This window comes from Cucurbita pepo, chromosome 5 (genome assembly GCF_057944985.1).
Source record: "Cucurbita pepo subsp. pepo isolate OVF chromosome 5, ASM5794498v1, whole genome shotgun sequence".
NCBI classification, from domain to species: Eukaryota; Viridiplantae; Streptophyta; class Magnoliopsida; order Cucurbitales; family Cucurbitaceae; genus Cucurbita; species Cucurbita pepo.
In genome coordinates, this window is record NC_141802.1 from 3,514,586 (window position 1) to 3,531,948 (window position 17,363).

The 17,363-nt window shown below is 37.2% G+C and overlaps 3 protein-coding genes across 3 annotated transcripts; 1 reads left to right on the forward strand and 2 right to left on the reverse strand.

Moving 5' to 3' along the window:
- The first annotated feature begins 124 nt into the window (after positions 1 to 124).
- Positions 125 to 2,458, forward strand: LOC111794893 (uncharacterized). Its single transcript, XM_023677079.2, has 4 exons — positions 125 to 379; positions 1,020 to 1,532; positions 1,736 to 1,885; positions 2,096 to 2,458. The coding sequence occupies exons 1-4, from the start codon at positions 278 to 280 to the stop codon at positions 2,180 to 2,182; spliced, it is 852 nt and encodes a 283-aa protein (XP_023532847.1). The 5' UTR covers positions 125 to 277; the 3' UTR covers positions 2,183 to 2,458.
- A 1,842-nt stretch (positions 2,459 to 4,300) lies between these two features.
- LOC111794890 (uncharacterized) lies at positions 4,301 to 12,019 on the reverse strand. The gene is made up of 6 exons (XM_023677070.2): positions 10,880 to 12,019; positions 7,739 to 8,585; positions 6,797 to 6,992; positions 5,637 to 6,710; positions 5,464 to 5,544; positions 4,301 to 5,110 (listed from the first exon to the last, which is right to left on the reverse strand). The coding sequence occupies exons 1-6, from the start codon at positions 11,481 to 11,483 to the stop codon at positions 4,415 to 4,417; spliced, it is 3,498 nt and encodes a 1,165-aa protein (XP_023532838.1). The 5' UTR covers positions 11,484 to 12,019; the 3' UTR covers positions 4,301 to 4,414.
- Positions 12,020 to 13,480: 1,461 nt separating this feature from the next.
- Positions 13,481 to 16,796, reverse strand: LOC147792638 (uncharacterized). Its single transcript, XM_087124143.1, has 3 exons — positions 16,637 to 16,796; positions 14,238 to 14,404; positions 13,481 to 13,727 (listed from the first exon to the last, which is right to left on the reverse strand). Exons 1-3 carry the CDS (start codon positions 16,713 to 16,715, stop codon positions 13,710 to 13,712), a joined length of 264 nt encoding a protein of 87 aa, XP_086980269.1. The 5' UTR covers positions 16,716 to 16,796; the 3' UTR covers positions 13,481 to 13,709.
- Between the last annotated feature and the right edge of the window lie 567 nt (positions 16,797 to 17,363).

The window sequence follows — 17,363 nt, forward strand, 5'->3', positions numbered from 1 at the left end:
TGGACAAAAAAGATCAATTTTTTTAATAAAATATGGGTGTGAAAGTTTATTTTACACCCATAATTAAAAAAAGAAAATTACTAAATATAAATTTTAAATGCTTAATACTTAATATTACAAGAAAGTACATAAATTTTCCCCTTTTTTCCTCTCAGTTCCAAATTCCAATGCTTAAATACAAAACCCCACATGATTTTTTCAGTGCAGCTCTCAGTTAGTAACCTATTCTCCTGGGGAACTGGAGAAACAAGGGGTTCTTTTCTCGTTCTTCAAAGCTATGGAAATGTATTCTGAAACAGAGCATTTTCTTCCTTATTTCCAGAGTTACTATGAATTAGCAAAGGATTTCTGCAAAACCCACAAGCTTGATTCTCCACTGGTACTCTTTTCTCCTCTCTACACTCTTATTTCTCATTTTTTGCTGTTGGGCTGCATTATTTTGGATGATTATGATCTGGGTTTGAGCTTAAACTTGATTATGCTATCCACTGTTTGGTTCCTGAGAAAATGGGAAAGAAAGTACTCAGAAAATGGCAAAGAGAAGTAGTTTGAGTTTGCTTTACATGATGGATCTGGAAAAGGAGGGTGAAAAAGGCAAAGAAAAATAGATTAAAAGAGAAAAGTTTCTTTTAAGTTCCCTGCTTCAATCATTCTTCCCTTTTTCAGTCATTTAATTTCATCTTTTTCTTGTATTTGGTAATGTTTATTTCTGTGAGTATGTTTAACTCTGAGATATCTGCAAATCCCAGTTTTATTATGCCAAAAGGAAGCTCTCATCAGAGCTTTTCTACCACTTTGTTCACTATAAATACTCAGTCTTAGCTAAATTCTTTGTTTTACTTTACATTTCTCCAATGATTTCTGTTCATTTGGCTGAATTTTACAGGGTCTTTCTATTGAAGTAGTTCTTATTCCTTATCTTACCTTCATAGAATATGTTCATCTTACCCCTTAAATGATTTGCTCTTTTAGTCTTGGAACCATGAAATCTTGTTTGTAACAAAACACTTATAATGCAGAGCTACATGGTTCAGACATCAACTGTATATGAATACAACATGGGCGGTGAAGGTGATCTATTCAAAGCTCCAGAGCCAATCATCGAGGAGTCGTTTTCGGGTCTCAATCCGATGATGGCTGCAATTTCGATGATGTCCTGCGCCAACACCAACATCTCCTTGGAGGGACTTAAAGATGCTGATTACTTTTTTAGTTCAAAAGATGTTGATTTGCTTCAAAATGATCAGCTCTTGAGTGAGGTTTACTATGAGTATGAGAAGGAACTCTTAGAAAAAGGAGCAATGCAAACACCACTGTCTGAAGTTTTCGATTTTAAGAATAAAATGTCAAAGACAGACGAAAATGAGCCAGTTTCTGATGCAATGCTTCAGAAGAGTGTAAGCTCGGGATGCTTAAGGTCGATGGACGGGATGCAAGGCCCTGCAATGAAGTCCAGTCTTGTGGATTTTAGCGGAGTGGATGTCGGTGAGGCCTACAGGATGCGACGGGCATTTAGCGAAGGCGATATCAAGGTCAAGTTTCATTTCTAACTCAGTAATCAACAAGTTCCTTATATGTTCTTGAACTGTTTAACGTTTCGAACCGGAGCGTTCAGAAACTGAAACAGGAAGAATGTTCATGACTCAAGTACAATAAACATAGAAATGTCTACAAGTTTTCTTTAATCATTTTCACAAGTTGAGGTTTTGCCATTGATTCTAGACTTCTGCTGCAGACTCTTAGTAATGGCAATGGGAGCCAATTCTATTCTCCTCTCGAGCCACCGCCGCTGCTGGTCAGCAATTGCACCGCCGAAGAACGCAAAGAAAAGCTCTCGAGATACCGAAGTAAGAAGACCAAAAGGAACTTTGGCAGAAAGATCAAGGTAACTAATTTATATGAGCAATCAAAATCCAGTAAGCATGTTCATCATTCATTTCTTTCAATGGATTCCAAGTTTTTACACACAATTGATTACAAAAACATAAAAAACAATCATCAAAATACAATAATATCTTGAGTTCATACATATTACACGAAGTAGGCCATGAGATCATAAGATTATGGCTAAGAACAGCAGAGTTTTTGTTGTCAGTATGCTTGCAGAAAGGCTCTAGCTGACAGTCAACCAAGAATCAGGGGAAGGTTTGCCAGGACTGAAGAAGCTGAGATGAGGAGGTAATGAATAATGATAGATATTATGATGAAAAGGTAGTGGTTAGAAGAAGTGTCTGAAAGTGCAATTAGTTAAGTTTAGAAGGACTGAAATGAAAATGTGTTGAAGATATAGGTTTGTAAATGGTGTCTGCATACACTTCTAATTATGCCTTCTAATAACATTGTCTCAAGCAATGTTCTTCATTTTATTGCAACTCAAACTGTGTGGAGTTTGTAAATATGAGTTCTCCTAGGAGACTCCTAAATAAATAAACCACATAAGTTTCTCCTTTGATGTAAATCTTTGTATTTGAGATGTAAATCTTTGTATTTTATGAAGTTTATGGCTGACTCATATGAAACTTGCTATGTTTTTTCTTGGTTTTATACGAAATGTCTGACATCAGTGAAAGATTTTCCCTTCTATTGGCTCATAGACATTTTGTTCAAAGTCTCGATGATAATTGTTCACACATTTGACTCTAGGAATTTGCAGCTTGTTCTCAAATGTGATATTTTAGAGTTCTTGAATGTAAAGTTGTCTTTAGGGCTTTGCAAATTGTGTTCTTGAGATAAAATTTTCCATTTATTGAAGATAACTGTTGTCTTGTAATCTTCTCTAATCTTCATAGATAAATGAGCACTAAAAAGACTTGGGATAAGAAAACAATACTTATTTAAGTTTTTTTTAGAGGGGGAATCATATCTTGGTAATGGAATGCTTTTATTCTTAAAAAAGCATTTTCACCTACTAATTAATTATCCTTTGCAAGGTACAAGATAAAATACATGACTATTGATTTTATTTAACAATTTTGATAAAGATAATCTAAAAAAATACAGGGATAAAAAGAATATATATAGAAAGGAAAAAACAATATGGTCGGTTTGGTTTAGATCAGTTAGGTTGATTTCATCCATTCAATCCGCAGCATTGGTCCTGATAACCCCCAATTTATTACTTCTCCATAAACAAATAGGATTTTGTGTAATAAGTTTTTGATATTCAGCAACCGCTATAAAAAAGTAATCGCAGAAATCCAAACATTTATTTATCCATCAATGAGGTAGATCAGCCACGACTCCCCCGATGCAAAAAAAAAAAAAAAAAAAAAAACGACCCTTCAATCTTGAGAAAAACTAGTAAATGCTACAATCGTCAATTCTAACGAAAGATGACGTGATGATGAAGCATCTTTTTTTTTTTTTTGTCTCTTCGCTCCTTCTTGATCATCAAATACGTGTCGAAAACCAACATGGCATCGGCAGCCACCATCCATTCCATTGTTGAACGAAGTATAATAGTTCAGTAGACAATAGCCACCACACCAAGAAATGGATGGTGGGTTGTTGCCCAAGTGGAAAAAGGAGAAGAAAAGGGAATAGAAAGAGCAGAGAGATTGTCTTCCTGCCCAACTAGTTTGATTGGTGCAGGCCAACACTTGTCAACCCGCCCGCCCACAATGGGCCAAGAAACACACAAAACATTCTATTTTTAAAACCAAACTCAAATTCACTAAATTCCATAAATATATTTTTATAATCATTAAAAAAAAAAAGTCTCATATGAGAGATACTTCAAAAATTGACTAATAGCTTTAAACTCTACGGACCGTTGGAACACTATTCTATCTACATTATATTTACTCAACAAAACAAAAAGAAAATTAGACCAAAACTAATAAAATAGCTTTATAAGGTAGAGAAGGTTAGATGAACATGACTCTCCACAACGGTATGATATTGTCCACTTTGAGCATAAGTTCTAGTGACTTTGTTTTGGGCTTCTCTAAAAAGTCGGTATTCTTTTATTATAAACTCATGATTATTTCCTAAATTGGTTAATGTAAGACTTTCCTCCAAAAGAGAAAACCCAATAGAGACAGGAAAGAACATCATGAAAATACAAGTATCTTACAAAAAAAAAAAAATGTTGAAATTAAAATCAGACAAAACGACAATAATAAAGAATGATCTAATGAATATCTGAAGGTATTTAGAATTACCTTATGAAGGTCGAAGTTTCCCCACTCTGCTAATCCGTTTGGCTCCTGAAAATGGACATCTTCCATGGACCCAGAGTTATTAGCTATAACCACACAAAAACAAAGGAATCAAATAACAAAACAAAAAAACTATGAAATACGATGCAGAACAGTAGGAAATTTTATTCCTTGCAGGAACATAAAGCAACAATAATAGAAAGATCAATAAACTTAACTATGAAATAAGAAAAAGCAGCGATATTTAAATTGTTTCAATGTGTACTTTCAGGAGAATGATGTATCTGACTCAAAATTAAAGCCTCAGACCCTATTGACACAGCAGCCATTAACCCCCCCTCCTCCTCCTCCTCCTCCTCACACCTCTCCCCTATTTCATCTCCAAAAGATAAAGTTGCATTCTCAATACAAGATTTACCAACTCCACATCGCGTTGAATCTTTGCTCTTCACAATCCCCTTCATCTCGATGCTACTCAATTTATCAGTGTCGTTGACTGGTATGTTGTCAACTGGTACAGCAATTGTATCCTTTTCGGCGTCTAAGTTTGCCTGCTGCTGCTCCTCCAAAGCCATCGTAACCACTTCCGTTGAATTGGTAACTGGCAATGACTCCTCTGGGTTTTCAGGACACTTGACCACTTGACTGGCAGTTGAAGCCAAGTCCTTCAGTTCCCCCAATGCATCAGTCGCCTCAACTTCCTTATCGCTCGCGGTTATGATAGGTGGCTGTGCTATTTCCTCATCAACAGTTGAAACAGGAGCCTTAACTTCTTCATTATTGAAATTGAAGCCGTTCTCTTCAAGTCTCCTCTCAGAGGAAGACGTCCCCTCAGAATCGACTTGCATCCCCTTCTCTTCAAGTGTCCTTTCGGAGGATGCCTTTCCCCCAGAAATAACCCGCATATCCTTCATTTCCATTCTCTGCTTTTTGTACAAGTCCATTGCGTGCTGCAAAATATTTATACCACAGTTATTACAAGCTATATTAACTTTTGAGCATCATTCTTGGCCAAGAATCTAAGTCTATGTTTTACAAACATAAAGTAGCATAGTCATCACAAGTTTTTTCCCCATATTTTGTCGACAGAGAAAAGAAAGGGCCATCGAAATCCCTAGATCATACGCTAAGACTAACAACAGCTTCATAGTTGTTTAATATTTTATAAACATGAGAAAAACGGTCGTTCCAAATTGTACCCATCTTGCAGTCCCGAGAGTATCAAATATCTAAAACTAATATGAATACTAAAGCACCATAGACAACTTCAATTTCCTACACTTGAAGCAGGCACGTATTATACCTGAAAAACCGAGCTCTTGTTTAGATGGAGAAATGATTGATGCGCACTATTTGAAGAGATGGACACTGCTCCCATGCCACCCTGTCAAGAATATGATGTAAGTTATGACTAATAATTAAATTCTTATAATTATGAGAAAGGCATAAACAAACATATGTTGTCCAGGACTTTACCTCAAGTACTATGTAAGAAACAGTTTCCTCATCTGCAGTCGCGCAGTGCTCAATATCCATTAATCTCTGACACTGGTGGTACAAATCAGGATATGCAAGTTCTGTGGAAATCTTAAGCTTAGCAAGGTATGAACAACTAAGTTTAGAATTATCATCCATCGACTGTTCAAGAGGAGTTGGTGTTTCAAAGAGTAGTTCAGGAGTGTTGGGGCTTTCCTTTACAGAAGGAATCTTAGGCCTTATTTCAGCAGTTTTTGTCAAAATAGTGTCAGCACTCTCATCACACACCTCCCTATTTGATACATCCTCAACAGGATCTTGCACTGAACGCTCATCCTTCTGGAAATGGGAAGGTAATTCCCTTTTCAGGGAACCACTCTGTCTCTTCCACATTTCAGCTTTGGACTCCCATCCTCGACCATTCATCATCTGTCTGTTCTCATCCCATTCAGCTCCGCTATAAATGTGAGATTCATCCCTAAACATGCCGTTATTTCCATCCCATACATGTAAGTGAGAAGGGCTTGAACCATCCAACATATTCTGCCACCCTAGTGGATGCATGTGACTGGGAAATCTTTCAGCATCAGGCAGCCGATAAGGAATTCCAGAGTGATTGATTTCAAGTGGAGGTCTGATACCAAACAAAGGTGGTGCAGGAAACTGTGGCATAATTGATTGGAAACTTCCATGAGGAGGTCCATGCTGGAAAGGGATAAAGCCATTTGGTAGTGGTGCTGTCCAGTTTGGAATGCCTCTCCAAGTGTTTCCATGTATTCTACCCGGATCATTGCCCCTTCTGAAACGGCTATTAGAATTGAGTCTGCCATCATCTTCAAGTGAACCATCAAAAGGAATGTCAATTCCACCCCTAAAACCAGGGCGTGGATGGAATGGTGATGGATTGCTCTGACTACCTTTGCTAAAATAGGGCTCTGCCAGAGATGAATCATCCATCGGAGGTGGAGGCTTCTCTCCTTGTAATTCCCAGCTATGCCTATCCTTATTAGAGGAGAGGTCTTTGGCATCAATAGAAGTGCTGTGCCTTCGTCCACTTTCTTCAATGTCAACATTCTGAAAAACACACGAGAATCGTTAGCATTTACGAAGTCATTCACCAATGAAGAGATCTTTTTGACAAGCTCAATACTGATAGATACCTTACAATTTAAAGACCTATCTCGTGACAGTTCAATAGCATTGCCACCATCTGTTTCACCAGTTTTATCCGAATAAGTGTACTTGGAACTCTTATCTTGTACTCCTGACAGAACACCTTTATCTCTAGTAGAAATGGACTTGGACCTCTCTTCCTTTTTTGGGTATCGGTCTCTCAAATCTTCCTGGTCTTGATGCCTAAAAGGAAAAAAATGAATACTAAATGAACATCCCATGGCTTGAATAATTCTTGCAACACATAAAGTAAATTACCCACTTGCAACAAACTAAATGAAATCTAATAACTCTTCTTGCCTGCCTTCTGATCAAATTAATAAGTGAAACTTTATGGTTGAGACATAGTCAAGGAGTTGAATAATAAGGACAAGTATAACACAATCGCTATCAATGGTTGCATCATTTCCTATCAAATCCTTCCAGACAAGAGAGAATGAGAAAAAATCACTACACAAGATTTAAGATACAAAATGGCATGGACAAAGAATCCTCCCTTCCCCATCCTCAATAATAACCAAGACCAAGAATAAAATGACGCCGGAAGATGTGGTAAAAACCCCTTTCAAGAAAAGAATTAAATGGAACTTGCACACACAACATCAAAGAGATTTTTTGTGGTTTACTACATAATGAGAACGGAAAAATTTTCGACTACTACTGGTCTCTGAAGCTCCTTCTCTGATGCAACTAGTGTGCCCTGATGCCTTTATAGAAAAGATAAAAGCTTCGCTTTGTTTGGATGATTTACTTGCATTTATATAGTATAGAAACCAGCAAGAGAAGAGCAGGGAAGATAATATGTTCGAAAATTAAAAAAGGCCATCCCAACCAATTAAAAGAACATCATTGAACAAAATTTCTCACTGCAACAAGGACTTCAAACACACCATATACCATGCGTTACAATAAGGAAAAAGAGATGCAACCTGTATTCATCTGTGCCACCACGTGACAGAGAACTGGGTGAACTCTTTCGTCTATGGCTGCTTAAACTAACATCAGCATGACGAGATCGTGATTGAGACTTTCCTCTCTCAACATCTGAGTCCACTTTATCACTGCTTAAAGACTTCTTTTCTTCATTTGCATGGTGGTGACTATTCTTCAAACTTTTAGATCTAGCATCAACAGAATCATCATGATCATGTGGAGATCTTTTCTTTCCCCTACTATCGACATATTTTGTGTACTGATCCTCAAGATGTGATCCATCACGGTCAACGTCACATTCATAATCAGAGTAACGGTCACGAGCACGGCTCCGACTACGATCCTGTCTCCCATCCCGATCACGGTCGCGGTCGCGATCGCGTCTACGCCTACTCTCTTGATCATGATCACGTTCATACACATGGTGGCGATCATGATCTTGATCACGCATGGCATCTAGATCGCCCTCACGTTTGGCTTTCGTTACCTCTCGATCAAGATCACTATCTTGAGGCTTGTTTCTCTTATGATGCACATCCATAGCATCCTTCTCATCTCTCGAATCTCTGCCATTTGACCTGCTGATGTGATCTTTTACAGGTTGCTCGTATCTTTCCTTGCCATCTCTATCAGCATCTTCCCGGTGCTTGTCCCTATTTCTCTCATCCTTATGCTTCTCATTCTTTCGTCTTCCATCCTTCACAACATCATTATTTGTGGATAGCTGTCTATTTTCCACATCTCCTATATCATCTTTATGTTTATCCCCATCAAAAGAACCAGCTCTCTTCCTTACTCGTACCTCCAGGTGATTCTCTAATCCAGGGCTATGCAACACATTCTCTGCGCATTGAAAGTGCAATATGTCACGAACTAACATATTTACACAAGTTCCCACAAAATGATAACAACAATTGTAAACTAATACTCAGTCTAAGATACAATGGTATTGTTCAAGTGGATCACACCATGGGAAAAAAGATTAATTAATAGTTAATACTTCCCTAAGTACAAAAACCAGCACCAATTTTTTTATTTTTTTTCCTTTGGTAAGAAACTGCAGTTTCATTGAGAAAACTAGCGCCAAAAATACATCATTTAAAGAAAGTGTATCACATAATATAAACACAAACAAGATGACTTATAGGGTACTATTTCAACTAAATTTTCAAAAAATAAAAGATGAATAAATTCATAATTCAAATCTAGTTTGACCGTGACTCCGAGTCGCCTAATAGCCACAGAATCAAAATACTCTGGCTAACATAACACTCAATATAGCCCCAAACAAATCCATACGTTCTACATGCAAATGATACCAACAGGCACAATCAGCTCTGACTAACATAACACTCAGTAAAGAGAATGTGAGTGAATGAACATGCGTCTCAGAGAACAGGAGAGAGAGAGAGAGAGAGAAGGGAATCATTAGTTATCTTATATGGAGAGTAAACCAAATTGTAGAAGAAAATTTGATCATGTTTAAGACCCAAATGTTGCACAAAATTAAAATGCATTTCGTACATGTTGAAATAAAATCCAAAAAACACTTCTCCAAAAGCTAGTACAATCCAATTCCTAAGATTAACCAATTTTGCAAATCATGCATATATACCGATCAAATCTGATAAACGTCTAAGATTTGTAAAATGTTCAAACTGACAATTGATCAAATAAAATCAGAGTTCAACAACCCCAACCAAATAAAAGGAAGAGGAGAGAAGTAAATCCACACAGTTCGAAATTCCCTTTAATCAAATGCTTGCAGTTTAGGTTGTAGATTGCTTTTCTGACCTACTTCTCCTTCTCACTCTCTAAAACCTTGGCTACTCCCGGAGAAGAAGACAGGAAGAGGACACCCTTTGGATGCAGAAGATCTTGAATGGGAAAGGTCCTCTACAAGAGAACAAGGCCGTGAAAGGAGTTGAAAAATGTAAAATATTATCATACCAGTAGTGAAGGACCTAAAGAGGTAAAGGAGATTTTTTTTTTTTCTTTTTTCTCTTTAATATGTATCTCCCTAGCCTTGAAGTTTGAAGCGTGAGTGATCTTTTACAAAGGTTGTGATCGTTGGTAGTTGTAGATATGAAGAGATTGGTTGATTGGAGTAGAATGGTTGTGATCACTTGGCAATCCTTCCATGCCGATTGGTTTTCTACATCAAGTTTGATGCATGAGAAAAATCAATCCATTTCAACCAGACAGAGAACTTCTTTGTCATGGAAACACAGACAAGGCAAGAGGAGTTTGGTAGTCCTTTGGAAACTCTGCCTTGAAGTTCAGAGAATGGTGTGAAAGTCTTCACGGAGAATCTCACCAGACCACACACTCAAGCAAATTTTACATTCCTACTTCACTAAATCAGTCAATAATAGGATCTTATTATAATCATATAATCCTTTCAATTTCATGCATACATATACACAAACAATAATAACAATAACAACAACAAGAAAGAAATGAAATAATTACCACCAAATTTTTATAGAATCATAATTTGTATTAGTGTTGAGATAAGACAAAACACATCGAGGGCTAGGGTATAAGACCGTCTGAAAAAAGAAACAAGGGGGTTACCACCATTGTATTCTTTAGTACCCAAAAAGAACTATCATGGCACCCCAAAATTACAGTTAACCCACGTATCATTTCATACAGAACATCTTCAAGCAGAGAATGACTATGATGATAAAAATGGTACTTGAAAAGTTCTACATTTGTAACATGGAGAAATTCCAACGATTAGTCTAAGATCTTCGTGGGCAGCTAACTGTTAAGTTAATATTGCATTTTCAAGCTCACCAAAGTGGCCCTGCGTCATATCTTTTGATAAAATGAATCTTTAAAAGAAAAGCACGCTACCCGATTATGAACAGCAAAAGATACAAGTATATAGTCCAACCATATAAGTAAATGGAACCAGATGACCAACATCTCCAACGCAACAGGGAACACTACAGAACCATGCAAATCAACCCCTTAAACCTAATAATGAAACTCGGAGAAATGTGGATACTAATCAGTAAAGATAATGAGCATGTTCAGTAAGAAAGCCGCGATATGCTGAAGTTGTACAGAGAAATGGATACATGGGTTGCAAAACGATGATAAAACCAACTAATAATTCAATGTCTGACCTGTGTTCCTTTCCACTTGCTTTTCAACTCGGTGTTCTTCGCTTGCAACCACCCTGTCACTTCTACCTTCTCTTCCTTTTCTTTCCTTCTCCCTATCCCTATCCCTATCCCTATCCCTATCCCTCTCCCTCTCCCTTTCCCTTTCTCCTCCACCATTCCGACCCTCCTTTCGGCTCGACTCGCGGTGCCTTCCCTCGCCCTTTCCACTATTCTTCTTGAGTTCTTCGCCATCACCCTGCAATACAACACTCTCGTCCCTCCTCTTGCTCTTCGAATCCACCGACGGTTTTGACTTTTTGGAAGGAACACCATGCTCCTCATCGCTTCCCCCATTCCACCTATCAGTCGTTCCCTCATCATACCTCTCCTTACGGCGCTTGGAATGTCCGTGCTCTTCCGCTTCCAGATTCTCAGAGCCGTAGAAGTCTTTTGTATCCTTAGAATCGAATCTGCGCTTCTCACTAGAAGCAGAGTCCTTCGATACCCTACTCCCACTCTCTTTGCCCTTCCGATCCCTCAGACTGGAATCATTTTCCGAGTCTGAGGATTCCCTAGCATCCTTCAACCCATGTCTAGTAGATTTGTGCCTCGAACTTCTCGGCATACTGAATCACACTGAAAACCCTAATTTCAAAACAAACCCTCCAAGTAAATCAAAACGAAACAAAAAGAACCCTAAATTACAAATCTTCCAGCGCTATCCAGCAGCTCGACTGGGTAAAATCAAAACCCTAGCAGCAACGCCATTCCTCACAAAAGGAAACAACGCCCAAATCAGGGATTCACACTGAAATAGCACGGGCCTCACGCAACAAGAAATGCGAAAAAGAAACAAAAGAAAAGGAAAAAAGAAACCCTAGAGCGAGTGAGCTAAAGGGATCCCCGGGAAGTTAAAGTGCCGGCCGAAGATAGGGCGACGGCGGCGAAGAAGAGAGGAAAACGGTTTCTTGGGAGTTGGGGGATCGCTGATGCCCCTGCCCACTTCGCCGGTTACAAACCCATCGCCGGTCACCGGACCACCGTTGATCTCAACAACCCTCAGCCGTCGATTCTCTTTCTTCTCTCACCCAATCTAATCACTTCGCCAAAAAGCAAAGCAAGCAACTCCCAACACTTCTCAAAACACGACCTCAATAATATTCAATCACAAATTGTAATTTATTATTTATCTTCTAATATTTATTTATCAACTTATACCTTTTTTTTTTTTTTTAATACTCGACCATAGTTTATTGAATAATATATCCATTATTATTTTAAATTTGAACTACAAATATCATTCTAAATATTATAAATACGACAAATTTCACTTGAACATATTGTTAAATCCAAGAAAAATTAAATTATTTTAGTAAAATTTTAAATACGTTTAAAGTTCGGGAACTTATTTAACACAAATTTAAATTTATAATTTAACATTATTTTTTAGTCCTCGTGTTGTAAAAACTTTGAAACGTTTAGGGTTATAAAATTATCCAAACTAAATTGAAACGAAACTCATGTCAAATTTTTTTTTTGTTTTAACTTTGATTTTAATCAATTTATTGCAATGCAAGCGATCGAGCTGAGATTGGATGGATGTGTCCATGAAATTTTGGATTGGTTGTGTTAGTGACTCGAGCAACTTGAATAGAGTTATCAACCCAGCCCAATCCAACCGTCTATTATTATTATTTACTTATCTTATATTCTATTATATTACGAAACTCATATATCAAACCTTCATAAATCACAACACAATACTGACATCAATTATAAATGTAAAATAATATTAATGTTCATAATAATTTAAAAATAGGATAGGTAGGGTTGAGTCACAACCCTATTATTCAAGTTGGTCGAGACGACCTAACCAAAAAAATATCAACTCAGAACCAACCCGAATTTTTTAATTTTCAAAAAATTCAACCCAATCTAAAATAAATATTAAAAAAAACGACCAAATCCAACCTTTTTTAGATTGGGTTGGATACTCCATTTTAGTTTAGTTTTCGATTCATAGGAACACTCTTATCTACAATTTGTCGAACCTAGGAGGTTACTTCAATGTCGAGCTCTTTGGGATGAAAACGATTATTGAAACATTACAACTAATCTCGACAATAAAATACCTCTCCATTTAAGAGTTGTTGATAGATCATAGATGTTAAGAAACCAAATCTAGTGAATCTCGTCCGTTGATTTTGATCTGACGAACCACATCCGTTGATTCTTTTCCTCCTCCCAACGCCTCATGGAAAAACAAAAGAATAAAGGGATAAATGCGATGGAATATTCTCATAAAGAAATTCAACTAAAAAAAAGTGGTTTATATAATTATAAATGAACGGTAAAATATTGAGGTAAACATATGAAAATTTGGATGAGCACAAAGGGTGTTTAAAAGACAACACCGAAATATTTGAACTTTTAAACTAGGGGTTATTTTTCCGTCACAGGACAACTAAAAGTGCACGAGTGCTGTATTTTATCATACATTTTACTCGTATTTATGGTAAAATACTACGACAAATTGCAATTGTTTGATTCAGATATCTATTTAGAGAATTGATACGTATGAAATCTTCTACACAGTTCGACGAGTAGATAAGAAAGAAAGCATAAGAGAAGACCTATGCTTGGAATTCCGAGCAACGGGCATGTGTTTTCTTCCTCCCCTTGACCGGTGGGCAGGGGCTTTAACAGTTCCATACAAGAAGAGAATCAAAATCAAAATGATTCTGATAACATTCTAGGCAAATGCAAAAGTTTGCAACAAATGTTTACACCAATATTATTGATTAACATCGAATCGTCACGCTGAGCTTTCCCCGACGTCGGATGGAGAAGATCAAAAGGTTCCACCTAACTACATTTACACAAAAAATAGAGAGATTAGAAGAATCATCCGTTTGAAAAGGTCAAATGATTTGTGTATCAGAACAAACATCAGTCCATGTTTAAGACTAAAGTTTGTTTTCAATTGTTACTGATTTCGCAATTCTAACACATGCCATAAAATTTGTGAATGCATGTATCATATCGACGTAAAACAGACTATTTTTGTGAGATTCCACATCGGTTGGAAATGAGAATGAAACATTATTTATAAAAGTGTGTAAATCTCTTTCTAATAGACACGTTTTAAAACCGTGAGACTGACGGTGATGCGTAATGGATCAAAGCGGACAATATTTACTAGCAGTAGGCTTTGACTTTTACAATATCTGCTACCGCTGGCAGATATTGTCCGCTTTAGCCTATTACATATCGCTGTTAATCTCACGATTTTAAACGCGTCTACTAGACAGAGAATACCCTTATGAAGAATGTTTTTGTTCACTCTCCAACCGACATAAGATCTCACAATTTTGCTTACCAATATAGCCTCTATCTCTCTGTCGGAGACAGGTGTACGCTTTGGCAGGAGAGACGCTTTTCCTCCCACGGCCGTGTCTTGGAGCGGCGCTGGGACGTTGGAACCCGAAAGTGCATAGTAACCAAGGTTTTCTGTTGAAGGGCTCTGTTGAGACTGGAAAGGAGAGCCTAAAAGAAGAAATTGTAAGATTCAACAGGCTAGCAAAATAAGTTAGAACTTGGTTTGAGAAAGAATTTGTAATTTGTTTTACACATGAACTTAACCAAACATTATCAGTAGAGTTAAATGCAAAGGCAATCTGATTGAAACTAATTCAAATGCAAGCATGAGAACCTTTAAGCGATCATAGTTCAACAAATAAGATATCAATAACTATTTTAGATGTCGATTCTGTTATCCCGCAATTATTTCATTACACTTTTTATTTTTTTAAATTAAGCATATGAATACGTTCTTTGTTTTTGTTTTGTTATCCATTTTTTCACCTGTTTTAAAATAAACAAGCCAAATTTTAAAAACTAAATAAAAAGAATTTTCAAGCATTTATTTTTAGTTTTTGAATTTAGTTAAGAATTCAAATGTTTCCTTACAAAAGATGGAACTTTTCGAGAAAATAAATTCAATTTTCAAAAAACAAGAACCCAAGAACCAAACACGGCCTAACTCTAAATTGACTTCAAACCTTCCCAAGCTAGGCTAGAAGTCACAAGGGAAGTGTAACAAGCCAACTCTACCGCTAGTAGATATTGTCCGCTTTGGCTCGTTATATTCACCATCAGCCTCACAATTTTAAAACACGTCTATTAGGGAGAGATTTCCACACTCTTATAAGGAATGTTTCGTTCCCCTCTCCAATCAATGTAGGATCTCGCAGCAAGAATCAGGAAAGTCTAAGCAAGGAATCAGGAGAGTCTAATGAAGATTTCCAATAACATATAGCATAACTTAAAGGAAGAGTGCAGGGTCGCCTTAAGCCAGATACTAATAAATCTTAAGAACCAAAGGATTGCTCAGAGATTACTTCCATCAACCAAACTGAATCTCACCCAAATTTTGTAACAACAAATATGGATCGAGACAGGATATGAAAAAACACAAATACAGTCATTCTTAAAAGACTAGGCGCAGATTACAGTAAGGGTATGAATCCAAAATCAATAAGTTCATGCATTCAGACCAAAATCAATAAGTTAATGCATTTGTATGCTTAGATATGTGTAGAACTCATATTAACTTCGCACAATTAGCGCCTGGCATATGTCCATTAAGCTAACGAGTATACAACATGTGACCAATAACTGTTAGAACATCAGCATTGAACATAGTACCAAAACTAAAATTGTGCTTCTTAGATTTATTTCAATACCACCCAACAGACGAGAGTATTCTTTTACGAAAACGAAATTGTTGACTCAGCTTAAACACCCAGTGAGTTTCTAGTTCTGTCAAAACAACCAAACAGACGAGAAATCTTCCATAGGAGGAACACAACAATTCACTCAGTACTTAAAAACAGTGAATTTCTGTTCTACACTACCAAATAGAACCAGAAATCCTCCACAATAACAAAACTCTTCCACAGGAATAAAAGCTTGCACCAATTCCAAAACCCAGTGAGCTTGTGTTCATACACAACCAAACAGAAACGGAAAATTAGTAAGAAATGTTTCTCAACTTTAAAAAGTACTAATACGAGCTTGAATTTTTAAATAGGTGTCAAATAAGTAATTAAAATTTAACAAATGTCTAATAAATTTCTAGACGTTTGATGACTAAGAATTCAAAAGTTTCTTTAAGAAATGTAAAACGTGAATGGTAGAACAAAAATGAAATGATTATCCAATGAGACAATTTTATGTCTAATAGATTCGTTAATTTAAAAAGATATTAAATGTATCAATAACTTTTAAAAATATATTTTAGATACTAAATTGAAAGTTGAATTCGAGATTAAACTATAATCGAAAGTATTTGCAATTTGCCTCAGTTTCTAATCCAATGAGTCTAAGTTTCTATACAAACAAACAGTGGGAGCACAAAAATTTCCACAGGAACCGAAGAGTTGACCCAATTTCTAGCCAATGAGTTTCTGTTTCTATACAGCTAAACAGACAACAAATCTTCCACAAGAACAAAACAATTGAGTCAGTTCTAAACCAAAGGAGTTCCAATTTCTACACGATCGATCAAACAGACAAACAAATTCTCAAACAGGAACAAAAAGCCAGTGAAATTCCGATCCTCTGCAACCAAACAAACAAGCAATCTACCAGAGAGTACCAAGAACTCATCCACAAGATTCAAAAAATTCAAACAATGTTACAAAGAATTTTTCAAACAAAAAGAAGAACAAAATGGAGAAAATCGAAGGAATTAAAGAGTGAGAAAAAGAGAGATACCTGAAGCTGAGGATTTCGGGTGCCTTTCGGGGAATTTAATGCGAGGAATTCGCTTCAAAAGATGCCCTTCAACGCCCATTTTTCTTCTTCTGCTTTACTCTCTTAGTTTCCAATTTGCTTTCTATGGCCGCGTTTGGCGTGATAGCAATAACGCTGACGCTGTTAAAGCATGTGAAGGATTTTGGGTTTTTTATCCAAACACGTCTCTACCAGGCCGCAATGAAACGATGACACGTGGTGGGTTTTAGCGTCCAACACGACGTCGTATTGAAGCACTATAAATATTGAATTGTTTTTTTTCACCCACCAACCGTCGGCCGTCTGCAGATCCGTTTGAGAGCGAAGAAGAATGTCGAGCAATCTCACCCGTCTATTCTCGCCGCCTAGTCTCACCTCTCTATCGGCGGTGAATCGCGCCACTTCCATTTCGGTGAGTCGACTCGTCTCCTCCTCGGCGAATCAGCAACCTTCTCGATTGGAGCAAGGTGTTCCCGGCGAGGAGCAACGAGAAGCTGGAAAAGGAAGTTTGCCGGATCAACACGAGGCTGCCGGTGATGATCGAGATAGTGAAGATGAGGGAGCTGATGTGAACAAAGCGACCGGCGAGGTCGGTGGACCTAAAGGTCCCGAGCCAACTCGCTATGGCGATTGGGAAAGAAACGGACGGTGCTACGATTTTTGATATTTCGAGGTTAGATTCCGAATAAGATCTCAGGTGATCCGATTT